This window comes from Balaenoptera acutorostrata, chromosome 14 (assembly GCF_949987535.1).
Source record: "Balaenoptera acutorostrata chromosome 14, mBalAcu1.1, whole genome shotgun sequence".
In the NCBI taxonomy this organism is placed as follows: domain Eukaryota; kingdom Metazoa; phylum Chordata; class Mammalia; order Artiodactyla; family Balaenopteridae; genus Balaenoptera; species Balaenoptera acutorostrata.
In genome coordinates this window covers 43637858-43660533 of record NC_080077.1, presented here as the reverse complement: position 1 = coordinate 43660533, position 22676 = coordinate 43637858, and the positions used below count along the sequence as shown (strand labels likewise).

The 22676-nt window shown below is 38.3% G+C and overlaps 1 protein-coding gene across 1 annotated transcript in view; it reads left to right on the top strand.

Annotated features, from left to right (window-relative positions):
* The window catches only part of SLC35F1 (solute carrier family 35 member F1), a 404087-nt gene that overhangs the window by 309925 nt on the left and 71486 nt on the right, over positions 1 to 22676 (top strand). Inside the window, exon 3 of the mRNA XM_057528260.1 lies at positions 3020 to 3147. Within this exon, the coding sequence (XP_057384243.1) occupies positions 3020 to 3147 (128 nt within the window). The remainder of the gene's footprint in view (positions 1 to 3019; positions 3148 to 22676) is intronic.

Sequence of the window (22676 nt, the reverse complement as noted above, 5' to 3'; positions counted from 1 at the left end):
TATGAAGCCTAATGCCAGATTGTCATGAATTCAAATCCTGGCTCATCTGTGTGAACTTTTGAGCAAGTTACTTAACTCCTCCAGGCCCCAGTTTTGTCATCTGTAAATAAGGTTAACAGAAATACCTTCCATACAGGGATATTATAAGGATTAAGTAAATTAATATTTGTAAAGCACATAGACACTGCCTGGTATATAGTATCATATAAGTATTTGTTACAAAAATGAAAAAACACATTGATTGGTCATTCTGTTGATGCTTAGAAAATGAGATATGAGTCACATGATCAAGACTGTCAATAATTTCCCTCTCTATTCTCAATTATTGCCATAGTTATTGTTGCTGGAACGCTATGTTACTTTCAGTTAGGGTTACTTTCTTTAATTATGTTTTACACATTTGTGAATACTTGCATACTCCACAGTTCTTTAAAAAGAGAATGAAAACAAAATTAAACTCGAAACCAATTATAGAGATACATATGTACAAGGATGTTCTTTAAAGAAAAATTGGAAACAACTTAAATGTCTGTCAGTGGGAGATGAGATAAATTGTGGCATATTCATAAAATGTGATTATATATCATTTAAAGTATATTACATTTATTCTCTACATTAAAAAAATAGGGATCTATTTCTAGAACAATGTTAAGTATAAAGAACCCTAGAAGAATGACAGGTACAGTATATACAATAAACTTTCATTTAAATACATACATACGTAGAAAACGTATAACAAAGACATGAACATGAAGGATACATAACAATATCAAGATGGTGATTTGAGGAAGGAGGGAAGGGAATGGAATCTGGCAGTGGCAGAAAGGGGGCTTCGACTTCATCTGTAACATTTCCTTTCTCAGAAAAAAATCTGAAGCAAACATGGCAAAATTTTAACATTAATTAAATCAGGTTGAAGATTACCTTATCACATTATTTTCTATGCTTTTTGTTTATATTTGAACATGTTGATAGTAAGAATAATAACAGAACAAATTTAAATGCCAAATTATAATTCTAAAATTTCCACCCATAGATTTTATTACTCCTCTTAATATTTTTAAAATTCTTTTGCTTCAAAACGTTAACTTACCACCAGTTGTGCTGGTGCTTTTATGGATGGCCCGGTTTCGTGAGGTTTAGAAAGCACTTTGGCACAAGGGCTCTAAAGAATATATCTTCACTATTCTAGAATTTTAACGGCCTATTGTACATCAGTGTTAATGAGAGTCATGTAGATAAATCCCTAAGCAGTCCTTTTAAAGGTTGCATTTTTTGCTCAGCCAAAAAAAAAAGAGCTTTCTTGCCTTCCTGGATAATTTTGCTAAGCAAGTGTGTTGTACGTTTTCAGGTGCTCAAGTGAAACAATATGGGAGCATTTGTTTAGGGTCTTTTGCTTGCAAACTTCTTCAGCAGAACAGCAAGACAACAAATCATTCCTTTGAATCTGTGTAACTTTGAATATGTATTGATTGGCGGAACAAACAGCGCCATGACCCAGATTTTCAATGTCACATATTGAAATGTGGCTGGTGTGCTCCGAGTTTAGCAATTCTCTGTTCATCATGTAAATTAACCGGGACAATGACTTGTGACCTTAGAATTTCAGCTTTGCGGTTCAATATGCCATTGACCTTTTTACGTCCTATGTATAGAGTATTATGTGTAAAACGGTCACCAAATGAATTTATGTCAGATGTTCTAACTAGAAAACAATTTTCATTGTCTGGTGCATGAATGTTTATAGTAGATATATTTTAAATATTTCAATTTCAATGTTATTTAACATTGCTGAGGTTATTAAACACAAAATGTGCTCATAGATTCTGTATTACTTATTGACTACTCACCATGCACTGTTGGGCCCTAGAGATAAAGTGATGACCGAGACAGTGCCACTCTCTTCAAATTGTTAATAATCTAATGAGTAACAGAGTCAAGAAAACTGGCCATTATAATACAGGGGGATAAGTACTGTATCTGTGGAATAAGAAAGGGTGTTAAAGGAGCCCATAGCACGGAAACCCAACCGATTCTGAGAAGATCAAAGTGAGAGATCAAGGAAGGCTTCCTGGTGGTAGAGTCTGTGCTGCTCCTTCATTTGAAGGCTGGGGGAAGAATAGTCCATGCAGGGGAATCAGCACATGGAAAAGCAAGAGAAAGCATACTTTGGGCCAAATGTTTGGATTGTTTCTTTGGTATCAAGAGTCACCATTCCCTCAAGGTTTCTGCATGTTCCACATCCTCTAAGGATACCTCACAGGCTGGCCCCAGAAAGCTGTTATTATTAATAATCATGTTCCCCCACTTTGAGAAAAGGTACATTTCAGGCCTGAAATATGTAAAAATAAGGATGAAGAACTAAGCAGTTCAAAGTCTGTTCTGAGGCTACCAGCGTAAGAGGCAAGATGGTGAAGATTGCAGTCATCAGCAGCATTAAGACCAAGGCCTGTGGCACTCTTCCCCATCCATGAGTGACCCCCAACTTCCTCTCTCTTCCCATCACCCACACACCACCTGCGTGTAAGGTTCAGAGGCGAGCGAGCCCTCAGGGTGGCACCCTGCAGCCTTACTGCAGATCTGCGGCTGAGCACAGACTTTTCTCCATTTGACTACCCTCTTTCCATTTTTGTCTATTTTACCACAATCCTGAAGTTCAGGATGATTTGGATTTCACGTGTTTATACAGCCTTTCTGAACACCTTTCCTTTTATTTTTACTTGACAAAATTTTTTGTTCAAATGTTTGTGAGAAAATGTTTTACATAGTGAACTAAAAACCTGCCCAGTCTTGTTCTGGGATAGGAACTAATTTGAAGGGCTGAAATCTACCATGAAGCCTAGTAAACAAAGTACAAGCGTGTCATTCTTCAACATATTGATTCATTTGTTTAATTAAACGTTTGATAAGGTACGGAAAAAAATATAGTACTGTAATATATATTTTAGAATCCTTCTAAATATACAGTTTCTCAGCGTGTTCAGAGCTTAATCCATTTCTTCTTAACTTTGTAACGCAGGAGAAGAAAACCTCCTGGCAATTTTACGACGAAGATGGTGGAAGTATATGATCCTGGGACTGATAGACTTGGAAGCAAACTATCTGGTGGTCAAGGCTTACCAGTACACGACTCTGACCAGTATCCAGGTACCAAGGCTCTCTTCCCTTCTCATCTTCCTCATTTTCCAGATGTAGTTTACTTTCAGTTTAGTCACTTGGGAGTTCTGAATACTAGTTTGTAAGTTTTGCAACAAGAGGGAAATCGATTATATAAAAATTAACTTGAACTTTATTTCTGTGTTCCTTTAATTTTTCTTAATTCACATGTAATTGTACATTTCTTCTTTGTTTTTAGTATACCACAAGAACCATTGACAATGTAGGAAAATAATTTGTAGCTAAGAGTACTAATCTTACGTCAGCAGAAGAATTATTAATAAGCATAAAAATAAATCTATTTTAATCACAACTTATAATGTTTTAGAATATGCTAATGGACTTTGATTAAGTAATCAAAGTGCTTAATAATCTTTTCTTTTAGCTTTCTTTAATGTGTAGATTTTGTAAGCTGAAGAGACAGAATTTTTCCTAAAGGGACAAGATTTAAATATCTACAATGTGTTAGGTATGAAGATAGCCACTGCATCCTTCCTTCCTCCCTCCCTCTCTCTCTTTTTCTTTTATGTAATTATGTGTACACACGCACGCACACACACACACACCATTGCAAATTTAACTTAGATTTTCACGATTTTTACTAGACACCACTTATATTCCTCATTAAACCATAAATAATAATCTTGACTATTTTTGCTTCACCCTTATTTCTCTTTTTATGACGATATAATGAATTTTATAGTCATTCCAAGGCTCCAGGATGAAAACAAAATATTGTTCATGTATCAGATTTTACTTAGATTTGATACCTCAACAACATTGCTGCCATTCCAATAATTTGCTTAGAAACAATAACAAAAATGAAGAAATAAACAAGCAAACAAACCACTTGAATAAATTCAGATTATATAGATTGAATGGGAATCTATCTAAATCAGAATTAGATAGGGTCTACATGCTTCCTCCTGCATACCCAATAAGGGACAGAAAGGATGCTTCCCTACAACCACTGAAGAAAAGTCCAGAGCTCTATTTGATTGGACCACACTGATGGCAGGGGAATAGTGTGAGCTAACTGACCTAGACCTGGACTCTATGAACCAATACAGGATGAGATTTCTCTGATTTGTTTAGACAAATGTTTCTCAGTAGGAGTACTACTGGCATTTTGGGTAGGATAATTTTTCATGATGTGAGTCATTTTCCTACTTTATAGGTCATTTAAGATTTCTGGTCCCTACCCATCAAATGCCCATAGCATCTTTCAGCCTTTGTAACAACTAAAAGTGTCCTCATGGATTTCCAAATGCCCTCTAGCAGGTACCATCTCTAGTTGAGAATCACTGGCTCACCAATCAGCACTCACTCTTGGAGTCAGGGCAGGATCAATCTCACCCAATCACATATCTGTCACCCATTAAGGGAGAGATGAGGTGGATGGATGCTGGGAGAACAACCACAGTGCTCCAAACTCAGCCTAGCTCCTATTCACTTCCACAAGCCCCACAATGACAACAAATCTCTCTCTCTGTCTTTCTCTCTCTCTCTCTCTCTCTCTCATGCTCTCTCTCTCCTGTGCTCCCAGGCACTTTGTTTTATAGCTGTGTCTTCACAGTCTGTCTTACCTAAGAATGGTGTTTGAATATTTCCACCTACTCCACCAAGCTGTAAGCTCTTTCACAGCAAGGAGGATTTCTTGTTCACCTTTGAATCTCTAGTACCTGGTAGGAAACCCAGCACATAATAGGCACTCAAAAATGTTTAAAGAGGTTAATTAAATTGCATTGATTTCCAATATTTGGGGACACAGAAATTTCCAGTAGTTCTCTACCCACATGCAGAGGCCCCTGGAATGTCTATACAGGTATGTGGGAGAAGAAAGAGGAATGCTGGCTTCATGGCAGAACTGGGCCTGTTAGTGCAGAGTCAAAAATTATAAATGGGCCTCCTGGGGAGCATGAAGAGGAAATTTACCCCTTTGGAAATCCATTTGACTTTTGTTTTCTTTTGTTAAGCATTGAAAAGTCACAACCAATTACTGGTTGCTTAAGTTCTATGGGGATTTATAAACAATTTTTTTCAGTTTTTCAATTTCTTTTTGTAGACAGTGACAAGGTTTTAACAACTTTCCCCTTGTCCTCAGGTGTTTTGTCCAACCCATGTTATGCACCACCATTAATCCATCCTGCCACTTCTCTCAAATTAGCTGTTTGACACCGCATTTAATGCTACGTTCTATGCAAAATTTATTTTAATTCTGTAGAAAGACAAAAAATAATTCTACTGAAATATCAGTTTGTCTTCATTATAACTTACTGAGCAAGGGATAGCGGGAAGTAAAAAAGCAAGTTGAATCAAACAATTCTAGAACCATTTTGCTACCTACAAAAAATAAACTTATTAAATAATAATGAATGGTCAGAATAAAAGGCATTTGCTCTGGGAACCATGTTTGTACTGCTGTTTTGTAATTCAATTCTGTTTACTCATTGCAAATCAGTGGAACTAACAAGGACCTATAATGATTTTCCCTTGTTTCTATAAATGTTAATTGAGCACATAATACGTGCTAAGTGTTTAGCTTTTATTCATATATTAATCAATAAGGAAAATACATTAATTATGCATGGACATATATACACTACCAAATGTAAAATAGATAACTAGTGGGAAGCAGCCGCATAGCACAGGGAGATCAGCTCGGTGCTTTGTGACCACCTAGAGGGGTGGGATGGGGAGGGTGGGAGGGAGGGAGATGCAAAAGGGAAGAGAAATGGGAACATATTGTATATGTATAACTGATTCACTTTGTTATAAAGCAGAAGCTAACACACCATTGTAAGGCAATTATACTTCAATAAAGATGTTTAAAATAAATAAATTAATTAATTAAAAAATAAAAACATTAACAGAAAAAAAAAGAATGATAAAGCTTCTACAGAGTTTAAAAAAAAAAAGAACAAAGGAAATGAATCAACCTTACCCTTCAGGAGCTTCTGAACTTATAAAGGGGACAAGAGGCGCAGTCTATTGATAGTAACATCATGCACGGCAAGAGAACCAATGCCAAAGTGCTATAGTTTTCAAAGGAGCCAGAGGTGATGTTTATTTGCAGAGGCAAGAAAGTACCCATTCAGAGGAGTCTATAAGATTGGATAAAATTTAGGTATAGCTTTGAACCTGGAAAGAAAATCATGGCAAAAGCCTAGGGGCAGAAAACCTGAGGAATATGATTGGAGAACAATTATTCCAGTTTGATTCATCCAGTCACTTCAAAAATAAGTACTGAATACTTCTCTGTTCAAGTCAGTGTATTAGGTAGTGAACAGTGAGCAAATAGCAAAAAAAGATACTTTCTGTATTCTTTGGAGCTTCCAGGCAAATGGGAAAGGCAGCCAAATAACCAAATGAATGGCTGTATCATTATAGTCAAAGATAAGTGTTCTAAAAGAAAGCAACACAGTTCTACGAGAACATTTGTCAAAACAACATGACCTAAACTGGAAAGTTGGGGAAGATTTTCCTAAAAGACTAGTGGTAGAGCTGAGATCTATAAGAGAAGTGGAAGATTAGTTGAGAAGGAAAGAGGTCCAAGCAAAGAAGACAGCGTGCTCAAGGCTCTGTGGTGGGAAGGACCATGGCAAGGATGAGGTTGTGAGCAAGGGCTTGTGACTGGGCAAGGAGAGTGAAGAAAAGAGTGGTGCAAGATGGGCTGGGGAAGGAGGCAAGTGCTAGACTCAACAAGTCTTGACAGCCAGGTCAAGAGTGTGAGTCTTTAGGCTAAGTGCCGTGGGAAGCCACATTTCAGTTTTAAAGGCAGGCAGGCTGTGGTGCAGAGAACAGATTGAAGCAATGGGCGCTCATTATGGAATAAAGTAAGATAGATCCAAAAAGTTAAGCTGGGGTCATGTTGTAGGAGGTCTTCAATGTCAGAATGAAGAGTGTGGCTTAATTTTGTAAATAAAAGAGAGCTGTGAAGGTTTCTGAGGAAAGAAATGGTAGGATGTAGCCCAACAGCCCTTTTGCAAAGGCACTTCTGTTTTAACAAGACAGTGCTCATTACTAGTTGGCAAAGGACCAGGTACTTTTGTCTTCTGATTCTCTTAGAAACAGTGATGTAGAACAAAAAGACATGAAGAGCCTCTCTGTGCTTTATCCTCTTGCCCTTTCAGTTCATTCCTCAAACTCATGGTTAAATGTCACAAACAATTAATGCATGAAGCATGAGAGGAAAATATATATTTCTGGAATGATTATAGACTCACAAGGAATTGCAAAACTATATAGGATTCTTTGAACTGTTCACACAGCTTTTCCCCAATGGTGACATTTTATATGACTAGGATATTGACATTGGTACAATACTGTTAACTAAGCTACAGACCTCATTCAGTTTTCATCCCTTTTCATCACTTTTTCATCCCTTTCATCCCTTCACTCCTTTGTCGGGGCGTGTGTGTGTGGGTGTAGCTCTACACAGTTTGATCCATGTATAGGTTTGTGTAACTACGGCCACAGTCAGGATACAGAACTATACTATCACCACAAAGAAACTCCCTCATACAACCCCTATGAAGTCACACCCATTCCACCACCCTCATTCCTGTCCCTAGCAACCACTGCTCTATTCTCCATCTATATGATTTTGTCAACTGGAGAATGCTATATAAAATGAAATCACACAGCATTTAACCTTTTGAAATTGGCTTTTTTCACTAAGCATAATACCCTTAAGTCCACCCAAATTGTTGCACATATCAATAGTTTGGTCTTTTTATTGCTGAGTAGTATTCCATAGTATAAATATATCAGGGTTTGTTTACCCATCACCAGCTGAAGGACATTTGGGTTGTTTCCAGCTTTGGTTTTTTACAAATAAAATTGCTATGAGGAGTTAGAGGGAGGTGTGACTACAGGAGAAGGTCATTGTCTTTGTGATATAAGGACTCAACCCATCATTGCTGTCTTTGAAAGAGGAAGAGGCCACAAGTCAAGGAACGTGGATAGCCTGTAAAAGGTGGAAAAGGAGTCTATTCTTTTGATGTTCTGATCACAGAATTATATTAGCTCTAACATCCATGTAACAGGAGACAGACATGAAATCAATCTCATTGATTGTCTGAGAGATCTTCTGAGACAAGAACCAAGATGGCGGAGTAGAAGGATGTGCTCTCCCTCTTTTGAGAACACCAGAATCACAACTAGCTGCTGGACAATTATCCACAGGAAGACACTGGAACTCACCAAAAAAGATACCCCACATCCAAAGACAAAGGAGAGCCACAATGAGACGGTAGGAGGAGCGCAATCACAGTAAAATCAAATCCCATAACTGCTGGGTGGGTGACTCACAGACTGGAGAACACTTATACCACAGAAGTCCACCCACTGGAGTGAAGGTTCTGAGCCCCACGTCAGGCTTCCCAACCTGGGGGTCCGGCAATGGGAGGAGGAATTCCTAGAGAATCAGACTTTGAAGGCTAGCAGGATTTGATTACAGGACTTCGGCACGACTGGGGGAAACAGAGACTCCACTCTTGGAGGGAACACACAAAGTAGTGTGCACATCGGGACACAGGGGAAGGAGCAGTGACCCCCGAGGAGACTGAACCAGACCTACCTGCTAGTGTTGGAGGGGCTTCTGCAGAGGTGGGTGGTGGCTGTGGCTCACTGTGGGGACAAGGACACTGGCAGCAGAAGTACTGGGAAGTACTCCTTGGCATGAGCCCTCCCAGAGTCTGCCATTAGCCCCACCAAAGAGCCCAGGTAGGCTCCAGTGTTGGGTTGCCTCAGGCCAAACAACCAACAGGGAGGGAACCCAGCCCCACCCATCAGCAGTCAAGCAGATTAGAGTTTTACTGAGCTCTGCCCACCAGAGCAACAGTCAGCTCTACCCACCACCAGTCCCTCCCATCAGGAAGCTTGCACAAGCCTCTTAGACAGCCTCATCCACCAGAGGGCAGACAGCAGAAGCAAGAAGAACTACAATCCTGCAGCCTGTGGAACAAAAACCACATTCACAGAAAGACAGACAAGAGGAAAAAGCAGAAGGCTATGTACCAGATGAAGGAACAAGATAAAACCCCAAAAAACAACTAAAGAAGTGGAGATAGGCAACCTTCCAGAAAAAGAATTCAGAATAATGATAGTGAAGATGATCCAGGACCTCAGAAAAAGAATGGAGGCAAAGATCGAGAAGATGCAAGAAATGTTTAACAAAGACCTAGAAGAATTAAAGAACAAACAAACAGAGATGAACAATACAATAACTGAAATGAAAACTACATTAGAAGGAATCAATAGCAGAATAACGGAGGCAGAAGAACGGATAAGTGACCTGGAAGACAGAATGGTGGAATTCACTGCTGCGTAACAGAATAAAGAAAAAAGAATGGAAAGAAATGAAGACAGCCTAAGAGACCTCTGGGACAACATTACACACAGCAACATTTGCATTATAGGGGTCCCAGAAGGAGAAGAGAGAGAGAAAGGACCCGAGAAAATATTTGAAGAGATTACAGTTGAAAACTTCCCTAACATGAGAAAGGAAATAGCCACCCAAGTCCAGGAAGCACAGAGAGGCCCACACAGGATAAACCCAAAGAAAAACACGCCAAGACACATAGTAATCAAACTGGCAAAAATTAAAGACAAAGAAAAATTATTGAAAGCAGCAAGGGAAAAACGACAAATAACATACAAGGGAACTCCCATAAGGTTAACAGCTGATTTCTCAGCAGAAACTCTACAAGCCAGAAGGCAGTGGCATGATATACTTAAAGTGATGAAAGGGAAGAACCTACAGCCAAGATTACTCTACCCAGCAAGGATCTCATTCAGATTCGATGGAGAAATCAAAAGCTTTAGAGACAAGCAAAAGCTGAGAGAATTCAGCACCACCAATCCAGCTCTACAACAAATGCTAAAGGAACTTCTCTAAGTGGGAAACACAAGAGAAGAAAAGAACCTACAAAAACAAACCCAAAACAATTAAGAAAATGGTCATAGAAACATACATATCGATAATTACCTTAAACATGCATGGATTAAATATTCCAACCAAAGACACAGGCTTGCTGAATGGATATAAAAACAAGACCCATCTATATGCTGTCTACTTCAGACCTAGGGACACATACAGACTGAAAGTGAAGGGATGGAAAAAGATATTCCATGCAAATGGAAATCAGAAGAAATCTGGAGTAGCAATACTCATATCAGATAAAATAGACTTTAAAATAAAGAATGTTACAAGAGACAAGGAAGGACACTACATAATGATCAAGGGACCAATCCAAGAGGAAGATATAACAATTATAAATATACATGCACCCAACATAGGAGCACTTCAATACATACGGCAACTGCTAACAGCTGTAAAAGAGGAAATCGACAGTAACACAATAATACTGGAGGACTTTAACACCTCACTTACACCAATGGCCAGATCATCCATAATGAAAATAAATAAGGAAACAGAAGCTCTAAATGACACAATAGACCAGATAGATTTAATTGATATTTATAGGACATTCCATCCAAAAACAGCAGATTACACTTTCTTGTCAAGTGCGCACAGAACATTTTCCAGGATAGATCACATCTTGGGTCACAAATCAAGCCACAGTAAATTTAGGAAAATTGAAATTATATCAAGCATCTTTTCTGACCACAACGCTATGAGATTAGAAATGATTTACAGGGAAAAATAAATAAAAAACACAAACACATGGAGGCTAAATAATACATTACTAAATAACCAAGAGATCACTGAAGAAATCAAAGAGGAAATCAAAAAATACCTAGAGACAAATGACAATGAAATCACGACGATCCAAAACCTATGGGATGCAGCAAAAGCAGTTCCAAGAGGGAAGGTTATAGCTCTACAAGGCTACCTCAAGAAACAAGAAAAATCTCAAGTAAACAATCTAACATTACACCTAAAGGAACTAGAGAAAGAAGAACAAACAAAACCGAAAGTTAGCAGAAGGAAAGAAATCATAAAGATCAGAGCAGAAATAAATGAAATAGAAACAAAGAAAACAGTAGCAAAGATCAATAAAACTAAAAGCTGGTTCTTTGAGAAGATAAACAAAATTGCTAAACCATTAGCCAGACTCATCAAGAAAAAGAGGGAGAGGATTCAAATCCATAAAACTAGAAATGAAAAAGGAGAAGTTACAACAGACACCGCAGGAATACAAAGCATCCTAAGAGACTACTACAAGCAACTCTATGCCAATAAAATGGACAACCTGGAAGAAATGGACAAATTCTTAGAAAAGCATAACTTTCCGAGACTGAACCAGGAAAAAATAGAAAATATGAGCAGACCAATCACTAGTAATGAAATTGAAACTGTGATTAAAAATCTTCCAACAAACAGAAGTCCAAGACCAGATGGATTCACAGGTGAATTCCATCAAACATTTAGAGAAGAGCTAACACCTGTCCTTCTCAAACTCTTCCAAAAAATTGCAGAGGAAGGAACACTCCCAAACACATTCTATGAGGCCACCATCACCCTGATACCAAAACCACACAAAGATACTACAAAAAAATAAAATGACAGACCAATATCACTGATGAATATAGATGCAAAAATCCTCAACAAAATACTAGCAAACAGAATCCAACAGCACATTAAAAGGGTCATACACCATGATCAAGTGGGATTTGTCCCAGGGATGCAAAGATTCTTCAATATATGTAAATCAATCAATGTGATACACCATATTAACATATTGAAGAATAAAAACCATATGATCATCTCAATAGATGCAGAAAAAGCTTTTGACAAAATTCAACACCCATTTATGATAAAAACTCTCCAGAAAGTGGGCATAGAGGGAAACTACCTCAACATAATAAAGGCCACATACGACCAACCCACAGCAAACATCATTCTCAATGGTGAAAAACTGAAAGCATTTCCTCTAAGATCAGGAACAAGACAAGGATGTCCACTCTCACCACTATTATTCAACATACTTTTGGAAGTCCTAGCCACAGCAATCAGAGAAGAAAAAGAAATAAAAGGAATCCAAATCGGAAAAGAAGAAGTAAAACTGTCATTGTTTGCAGATGACATGATACTATACATAGAGAATCCTAAAGATGCCAACAGAAAACTACTAGAACTAATCAATGAATTTGGTAAAGTTGCAGGATACAAAATTAATGCATAGAAATCTCTTGCATTCCTATACACTAATGATGAAAAATCTGAAAGAGAAAATAAGGAAACACATTTACCATCGCAACAAAAAGAATAAAATACCTAGGAATAAACCTACCCAGGGAGACAAAAGACCTGTAAGCAGAAAACTATAAGACACTGATGAAAGAAATTAAAGATGATACCAACAGATGGAGAGATATACTATGTTCTTGGATTGGAAGAATCAATATTGTGGAAATGACTATACTACCCAAAGCAATCTACAGATTCAATGCAATCCCTATCAAATTACCAATGGCATTTTTACAGCACTAGAACAAAAAATCTTAAAATTTGTATGGAGACACAAAAGACCCCAAATAGCCAAAGCTGTCTTGAGGGAGAAAAACGGAGCTGGAGGAATCAGACTCCCTGACTTCAGACTATACTACAAAGCTACAGTTCAAGACAATATGGTACTGGCACAAAAACAGAAACATAGATTAATGGAACAAGATAGAAAGCCCAGAGATAAACCCACGCACCTTTGGTCAACTAATCTATGACAAAGGAGGCAAGGATATACAATGGAGAAAAGACAGTCTCTTCAATAAGTGGTGCTGGGAAAACTGGGCAGCTACATGTAAAAGAATGAAATTAGAACACTCCCTAACACCATACACAAAAATAAACTCAAAATGGATTCGAGACCTAAATGTAAGACTGGACACTATAAAATTCTTAGAGGAAAACATAGGAAGAACACTCTTTGACATAAATCACAGCAAGATCTTTTTTGATCCACCTCCTATAGTAATGGAAATAAAATCAAAAATAAACAAATGGGACTTAATGAAACTTCAAAGCTTTTGCACAACAAAGGAAACCATAAACAAGGAGAAAAGACAACCCTCAGAATGGGAGAAAATATTTGCCAATGAAGCAACTGACAAAGGAGTAATCTCCAAAATATATAAATAGCTCATGCAGCTCAATATTAAAAAAACAAACAACCCAATCCAAAAATGGGCAGAAGACCTAAATAGACATTTCTCCAAAGAAGATATACAGATTGACAACAAACACATGAAAGGATGCTCAACATCACTAATCATTAGAGAACTGCAAATCAAAACTACAGTGAGGTATCACCTCACACCAGTTAGAATGGGCATCATCAGAAAATCTACAAACAACAAATGCTGGAGAGGGTGTGGAGAAAAGGGAACCCTCTTGCACTGTTGGTGGGAATGTAAATTGATACAGCCACTATGGAGAACAGTATGGAGGTTCCTTAAAAAACTAAAAATAGAATTACCATATGATCCAGCAATCCCACTACTGGGCATATACCCAGAGAAAACCATAATTCAAAAAGACACATACACCCCAATGTTCATTGCAGCACTGTTTACAATAGCCAGGTCATGGAAGCAACCTAAATGCCCATCGACGGATGGATAAAGAAGATGTGGTACATATATACAGTGGAGTATTACTCAGCCATAAAAAGGAACAAAATTGGGTCATTTGTAGAGACGTGGATGGATCTAGAGACTCATACTGAGTGAAGTAAGTCAGAAAGAGAAAAACAAATATCGTATATTAGCGCATATATGTGGAACCTAGAAAAATGGTACAGATGAACCGGTTTGCAGGGCAGAAATTGAGACACAGATGTAGACAACAAATGTATGTACACCAAGGGGGGAAAGCCACGGGGGGATGGGGGTGGTGGTGTGATGAATCGGGCAATTGGGATTGACATGTATACACTGATGTGTATAAAATTGATGACTAATAAGAACCTGCTGTATAAAAAAATAAATAAAATTCAAAAATTAAGAAAACAAAAACAAAAAATTGCTATGACATTCATGTGGAGGTTTTATATTAACATAAGATCTCATCTCTCTGGGGTAAATTCTCAAAAGTACAGTTTCTGGATCATGTGGAAAATGACTATTTGGTTTCAGAAACAGTCAAACAACTGTCCAGAGTGGTTGTACAATTTTACATTCCCACCAGCAATGTATGAGAGGTCCCATTCTCCCTGCCCTCACCAGCATTTGGTGTTATCATTATTTTTTTTTGTTAGCAATTCTAAAAGGTGTGCAGTGATAATTCATTGTGGTTTTAATTTGCAATTCCTTAATGGCTAACAATGTCAAACATCTTTTGGGAAAAAAATTTTTAACTTTGCCTTTATAGTAGGGAGCTAAAGAAAGTTAACAAAGGCAAAAGATAACATTTATTCAGGAAAAAGATGATGAAAGACAGACATGGAAGTGAAGAAAACCAGCTGTTTTCTTTATTAGAAAGTCAAAGGAGAGATTTTAACACCATCATGTTAGATTTATAAGGATTTTATTTTATAGGCACATTTGTGGATTTGTATCTCTTGACTTGTAGAGAATGAATAGATTGTGTCTGTGACTTTGAGACAGATTAGCAATGACATTTGGATAAATTCTAAAAGCTGTGCTATTTTTATAACTGTGCTATATGAACCATTTCAGTAGAAATACCAGCTTTACAACTTCTCACCCAAGGTTTATTCATCTTTCTTCAACCATGTAGTACTAAAATTCAAACAGGTGAAACTAGTACATCTGTGAAATAAGAAAAAAGCAGGTCTCTTCAAACAGGATAGTTTGGTAATTAAAATGAACTCACATGGGAAACAATTTCCAGTTCTCTTGCTAACCATACTGAGGAGTGTGTACCTTTAACACATCCCCTCCTTCACACAGTGCGTGTGTCTGAGCTCTTCCCATTCTTTAAGCAGTTTAGCAGGAGCAAAGAACGAGAAAGAAAACCCTCTAGCCCTGATTGTTTTCCTTCAGCCCACTCCTCGCCTTGGGTATGTTAGCAGAGCTTAATACAGAATGAAAGCCAGCCTCCCTAATGTGCAGTGTGATACCTGACCCTGCGACTAATTCTACAAGGTACACACATGTGGCATACATGTGTAACATACACAACGTACTACAACATACACATGCAACAGTTTTTTACCAAAGCGATGGCTTTTTGTAACGCTCAGTACTTTCTAGGTCCACTCTTTCTGAATTTTCAGTAGGCTAGGAATTAAGTTGCATAAGATACAGAGAAAGGCTGGGTAATTTATACCTTCTTATGTCTCTCTGGAGTCTAAAGTTTAAGCAATATGAATAGACTTGGCATACAGATTCCTTTATTGATTAAAAAATGCCAACACTGTGGCTAGATGATAGGGACACAGCTACTGATCAGACCAGAGCCGTACCATGGGATGATAGACAGCTACCCTAACAATTAGAATACAGTGTGGCAGTGTGGTGGGGAAAATATGCATTCAGCTCAGTGGAGACATGGGAAGAGGTACTTCTCACCCTGAAGATTTATGTAACGGTGGTCCTATAGTCAAGAAGTTGTGACACACGAGAGAAAGTCACTAAGCAGACTTTTTATTTGTAGCCAACCTGAATTTCCCCCTCCGTGGATGAGCAGAGAGAAAGCACGCCTGTGCACATTAGAAACACGTCCTGTGGGCTTGAGTTTACGATTATGAGCTCAGCTTTTAAGACTGTATTTCCTTCTTTATCCTCACTGTTTGTACCTGTCCCTGGTATAGGACTGTGGCAGTTTAATGACTATTCAAGAGCTATTTTAAAGTGCATTTAAAGGCAAAGCATTCAAAAGCAATGTTCTTACCCCTAAAGGGAACATGATATTCTGACTCTCAGATTTCTTAAATCTGGACTTCCTATTCTCATGATTGTGAAAATAACTTAAATATGTAGCAGTCTAAATCCAAATATTTGATTGGATGCAGCACAGTTTTTGGTCAGCCTTTTGTCCTGATGTAGGGGAGAGACCCTTGCATATCATCAAAGGACACACTAAAACTATCTTCAGTCTTTCTTTAGTTCCAGATGATGCCTATCCCTAACCCCGTTTTTAAATGTGTTCTGTCAAACCGCCTTCTACAAAAGGGAGCTTTCATACTCTACCTCCGTTGACTCTGGTCCCGCGGGCTGGTCCCCTGATGCTGTCAGGTGATTCCATTGGAAAGTAAGAGGAGCATCTCTCTCCATTCCTCCCACTACACTCCACAGCAGCCAGGAAAACATGCATTTGATCCTGTCTTCACTCTGTTTCTTCCTCTTCACCTTCCTTATTGTAACTGTCACTTTCTACTTTATATGATGGTTGTTTACGTATTTCCTCTCTCCTTTAAGTCTGTAAGGTCCTTGAGGTGAGACCTATGTACCTGATACACAATAAGCACTGAAAAAATGTCTGATGTTTGAATAAATGTGGAAACAATTCATCTTTGTCTCCTTCACAAGATCAGGTACATATAGATGTCAAACATATATGAAATATTTGAATAAAAACGTTAATGAATGAAAGGATGAATTTCTAAGGGCCAGTTATTGGGCAAGGCAACACAAGTGATCTTTAATAGTTTTATCATCAGTAAGTGCATTTATTCCTGCAGGACCCAAGTATGGAACTCTAAACACCTTTAAGTAGTCTACTATGCTCTGGGGATATAAAGATGATGAAAAAATTGTCCTAGCTCTCAAGTGTTGCAGGCAAAGCCTGAATGCAGATTCACTCATGCTATGCTTAGATGTCCAAAGCAATTGTACCTTCTTTATATCCTACAATTGATCTAATCTTCATAGTGAACCTTCTCCAAATATCCCCAAGGTAGCTAAATAGCAGTGGCTGGAGGGAAAAGTCTGGTTAGATGTAAAAATTACCAATTTCTTCTGGTTTAAAAACTTTCTTTGGATAGTTCAGTTGCTTTTGGACAAATGCCCAGCCTCTCAGAATTCCTCTGTCCCATATGTGTTTCCGAGAAGGCACGTGGGTCTCTAGCATGACCTTTGGCCTCACGTTGGTCCTTTGGCTGCTGTCCACCATTGGGCAGTCAGCCAGTTGTTGAGTGTGCACTTGCTGGGTTGGATGTGGATCTGTGGCTCAGTCTGTGCCTGGCACTCTGCTGGCCTCTGCTGCTCCTCCCCCCTTGCTGAGCCCCCTGATTCTCATTGATGCTGTGGACCTCCAGGTATCTGGCTGTGAATGCTTCTGGTCTCCAGCCATGGTGGTTCCTGCCACATAGAACCCCCTGTCCTGCCCCAGGTCAGCCAGCCTGCACGCCTTTGCAGAGCACTCTGGCTTCTGGCAAAACAGGAGCTAAGAAGGATGCTGGGGAACGAGAGTGTTCTACTAATGACACTTCACCTCTGCTTGTTGTCTGATGTGACCTCTTCAGGTGGGTGTGGTGCTGTCCAAAAGGAAATAGACGCTTTGCTTTCAGTTTCCTTTCAAACTGTCTAGCATTCTTTCTCCCCTTGGGCCTTCAGTTCAGAGAGGGCCCCTCTGGGCACATATGATTCAACAGCCATTTCTCCTCTGTCAACTTCCTTTCCTCTGGCCATGTCCACGGTGGGGGACAAGTGCTCCCTCCCTCATCCTCTCTAGCATGGACTTTCTCGTCTCACATCCTCCTTTTGGGACACCAGCCCTCCTGGCTTGGCCCTAAGGGAGGAAAAGGCAATCTTCCACATTCTGGAGGAAATTCTGATGGAGTTGGCAATATCGATTCTTGATATGTTGGAGGGAGATTACAGAACTTTGAACCCCTTATCTTTCCACAGACATGACCCTCTAGACCCTTCCTTAATAAGAAGTCAGGAAAATCAGCTTTATGTTTGAAAGCTTATCAATGACCTCTCTGTTCTATAAAGGACCTGCTCTTGTTTTCCTCATGGCTCAGTTTTATGGGTAGAAGGTTGGATGGCATGTGATTTAAGGGGGAAGATTAACTTTCCAAAAATTTTCTCCTATTTTGCTGGAAGAAAGATCTGTAAACAAATTACAGTGCAGCATGAAAGGCAGTAAAATGTATCTATACACAAAATACTATGGGATTGCAGAAGTGGAGTGACTGGATCCACCCGTGACAGGGAAGACTCTCGAGGACACTGAGAACATGAATCTGGCAGTAAAACTAGACAGCTTGGTTCCCTGGTGATCGTCAGCTCCATTGGCTCATGTAGACAAGTTCTAAAAAAGTGAGATGCCTTTATGTGTTTGTTTTCTCTCTCTGTGAGCATCAGTTTCCCCTCTTATAAGTAAGAATATAAAAACCTGCCTTCTGCTGTGGTTGTGGATATGCAAATGTAACATTGCATCCAATGGTCCGTGTTCCTCCACCAGGTCTAAGGCGAAAATAATGCAACAAACAATAACACCTTATGTTGTTCTGATCCTGCCACCATCTCCTACTGCAGACTTTAGCACCTTCCTCAGTGAAGTTCCTCTGTCTTTCCTACAAATAGACCTGTCTCTGGTCTTCTGACATTCTCAGAATTGTCTGAGATCCATGGGGCAAGCAGTCAGCCAACCTGTGATGCCCACTGCTTTAGCAACGTCTCCTTAATGTAGTAGCTGCTCATTAAATGCCAGCTCCTTTTACTCACATATTTTCCACTTCACATGTTCTTTCCATTGATCCAATTTAAGGGGGAAAAAACTAAAAATAGACACGTTGCCTAAACCACTTCATCCTCTCATACACTCTCACTCTTGGACAGCAATTTTAAGAAGAGCGATGAAAAAATTCACAATTGCATGCAAAGTGATCTAGGTGAAAGAATCTGCTTGAGACACAAGGAGAAGGTTATGGAAACCCACATTCCAATTAGCTTTGCCACTGATTGATTACTGTGTTACCTCAGGTAGGACCATTTGCCAGTCAATAGAGGTGAAATCTCATAAAAATTAATGAGATTGCTGCTAGGTACGAACAAAATTCTCCCACCCACTCTGTTTGAGAGTGAAAATATCAAGGGAAATTGTACAAGAAAATATGGTAATATCCTATTTGGAATATTTTCACAGTACCAGAGGCTAAACAAACCTTAAAGCCCTGGAATGCTGTTGCTTGACATGTAAAATAAAGAAAAATTTCTCCTATGGTACAACTGTACCACCTTTTTTGCAGTGAACATGTTCCTGAAATAATACTTCCAAATAAATTTTTATAAATAATTTATATATTTAAAATACTGGGAAATGCACAGAGTATTGCTTGTAAATTGAAAAATCATTTTGTACTATGAATAATAACGCACATTTGTTTCCTTAGGTATTCTTTCCATGTACAGAGTTTGTGAAAAGTGAAACACTCCTATAGTCCATTATTACACCACACACAAGGATTCATATTTTTCAGAGTTAGTGGCCAAATTGCCTCGCCTGGCATCTTTGGTGGATAAGGGTGAATAGGGCAGATGGGAAGACACAGGAAGCCCAGCCTTGGCTATCCCCAAGGCTACTTTATGCTCACTCAGATTAATCTGTTAACCATTGACTGCGTTAGACCTTCTGAACATGAACGGTCTCTACAGCATACAATTAGTGGAATTGTGGGCAGATGATTGTACAAATGGACAGTTTTAGTCAATGGTAAGGAATGTGTGTGTGTGTGTGTGTGTGTGTGTGTGTGTGTGTGTGTAAGAGAGAGACAAAGAGAAACCAAGACAGAGACAGAAGGAAAGAAAGCACAGCATTGAAAACACAAGTTTTCTAATGGCAAAGTAAATAAAATTTTAAAACTCAAATTTTTCCTTACTTCAGAAACTTATGACTTATAAGCCTTGATACAAACTAATTTTAAATTTTCTAAAGTCAGAGTGTTCCAATTAGTCATGCTTTAAGATCTTGCCAATTAGGGTATGCTCATTGGCTGAAAGTGTTCATTTGGCCTCTTAAGTGATTTTTATAGGTAAGAAATTTTTTCATAGAAATTTAGAATCATGTTTTTATTTCAAGTCATCCCTCCTGACTTTCTTGAAGCAAAATTCTATAAATAGCATCACTGATAATTTCTCATAGTTTTCTCCAGATAATTACTACTTGGTTCCTGAAACTTTAAAGATCATTAATAAGATGAAAGAGAAAGTCAATGATTTTCTGGGTTGGATACAGGACTTGAGGATTTTTTTAAAACCAATGATCTAGTTTCGGCTCATTTTAAAAAACAATACTACATCTTATTAAAGGATTTAGTTAGAGGACACAATATGAAAGATAATGGACTTGAAAAGAGCTAGTTTGTAACAAATCGCTTCCATAATTAGGCAACATAACATGAGAATTAAGAGTAAGCAAACGCCAAATAGTTTCGTTAGAAACATCTTTTTATATAAGAATTCTCTTTACTTTTCAAATAAAAATATCCTTGAAGTAATAATGATGTTTTACTATATACAATGTAAACAAAGTAGCTTAGTAAATGGCAAACTTTATACATTCAAATCAATATTCAAAGTGCTTATCTTTTATTATTATACACTTATTCTGACGTGACTATCATTGTTCAAAATCTGTTAGAATTTCTATTTTAAAATCTTCAGAGCCAATTTTAAGTCATGCAAGTTTCTTTATAATTTATCCTTCTTTTGGATCCAGAAAGTATTATCTAGCTTAATCCAGCATTTTGCTTCTTTCCAAAAACTAAATCTTACTCTCAAAGAATGAGCATTTGCTTCCATCAAGGATATTCTAATGAGTGCTCCGAAAGCAATTTCAAAGCGTTCAAACTGTTCTTGAGCAATGAGAGCTTCATTAAAGTACGCCCATGACCTTCAGAGTGACTACATTGAAAGACAACCATGTTCAGATGAATGAATTCCAGTGTGCTAAAGAAGATTAGGTATGTAAACACCTGCACACCCTGCTCAATAAGCAACAATTTCCTTTCCCTTAAAAAAAATTTTCAAGGCACACTTTTCATTATGCATGAACATAGCTGCTATAGTGGCAGAATAACGGTCCCACAAAGATATCAACGTTCTAATCCCTGTAGTACATAAATTTGTTACTTTACTTTACAGTATGTCATATTGTTTTTTGGGGAATTCTTTTGTTGTTGTTGTGTTTTTTTTAACATCTTTATTAGAGTATAATTGCATTACAATGGTGTGTCAGTTTCTGCTTTATAACAAAGTGAATCAGTTATACATATACATATATCCCCATATCTCCTCCCTCTTGGTTCTCCCTCCCTCCCACCCTCCCTATCCCACCCCTCTAGGTGGACACAAAGCACGGAGCTGATCTCCCTGTGCTATGCGGCTGCTTCCCACTAGCTATCTATTTTACGTTTGGTAGTGTATATATGTCCATGCCACTCTCTCACTTTGCCCCAGCTTACCCTTCCCCCTCCCTGTATGCTAAAGTCCATTCTCTAGTAGGTCTGCATCTTTATTCCCATCTTGCCCCAGGTTCTTCTGACCATTTCCTTTTTTTTTTTTTTTTTTTGATTCCATATATATGGGTTAGCATGCGTTATTTGTTTTTCTACTTACTTCACTCTGTACGACAGTCTCTAGGTCCATCCACATCACTACAGATAACTCAGTTTCGTTCCTTTTTATGGCTGAGTAATATTCCATTGTGTATATGTGCCACATCTTCTTTATCCATTCATCTGTTAATGCACACTTAGGTTGCTTCCATGTCCTGGCTATTGTAACTAGAGCTGAAATGAACATTTTGGTACATGATTCTTTTTGAATTATGGTTTTCTCAGGGTATATGCCCAGTCGTGGGATTGCTGGGTCGTATGGTAGTTCTATTTTTAGTTTTTTAAGGAACCTCCATACTGTTCTCCATAGTGGCTGTATCAATTTACATTCCCACCAACAGTGCAAGAGGGTTCCCTTTTCTCCACACCCTCTCCAGCATTTATTGTTTGTAGATATTTTGATGATGGCCATTCTGACAGGTGTGAGATGATATCTCATAGTAGTTTTGATTTGCATTTCTCTAATGATTAATGATGTTGAGCATTCTTTCATGTGTTTGTTGGCAACCTGTATATCTTCTTTGGAGAAATGTCTATTTAGGTCTTCTGCCTATTTTTGGTTTGGGTTGTTCGTTTTTTTGATATTGAGCTGCATGAGCTGCTTGTAAATTTTGGAGAGTAATCCTTTGTCAGTTGCTTCATTTGCAAATATTTTCTCCCATTCTGAGGGTTGTCTTTTCATCTTGTTTATGGTTTCCTTTGCTGTGCAAAAGCTTTTAAGTTTCATTAGGTCCCATTTGTTTATTTTTGTTTTTATTTCCATTTCTCTGGGAGGTGGGTCAAAAAGGATCTTGCTGTGATTTATGTTATAGCGTGTTCTACGTATATTTTCCTCTAAGAGTTATAGTGTCTGGCCTTACATTTATGTCTTTAATCCATTTTGAGTTTATTTTTGTGTATGGTGTTAGGGAGTGTTCTAATTTCATACTTTTACATGTACCTGTCCAGTTTTCCCAGCACCACTTATTGAAAAGGCTGTCTTTTCTCCACTGTGTATTCTTGCCTCCTTTTTCAAAGATAAGGTGA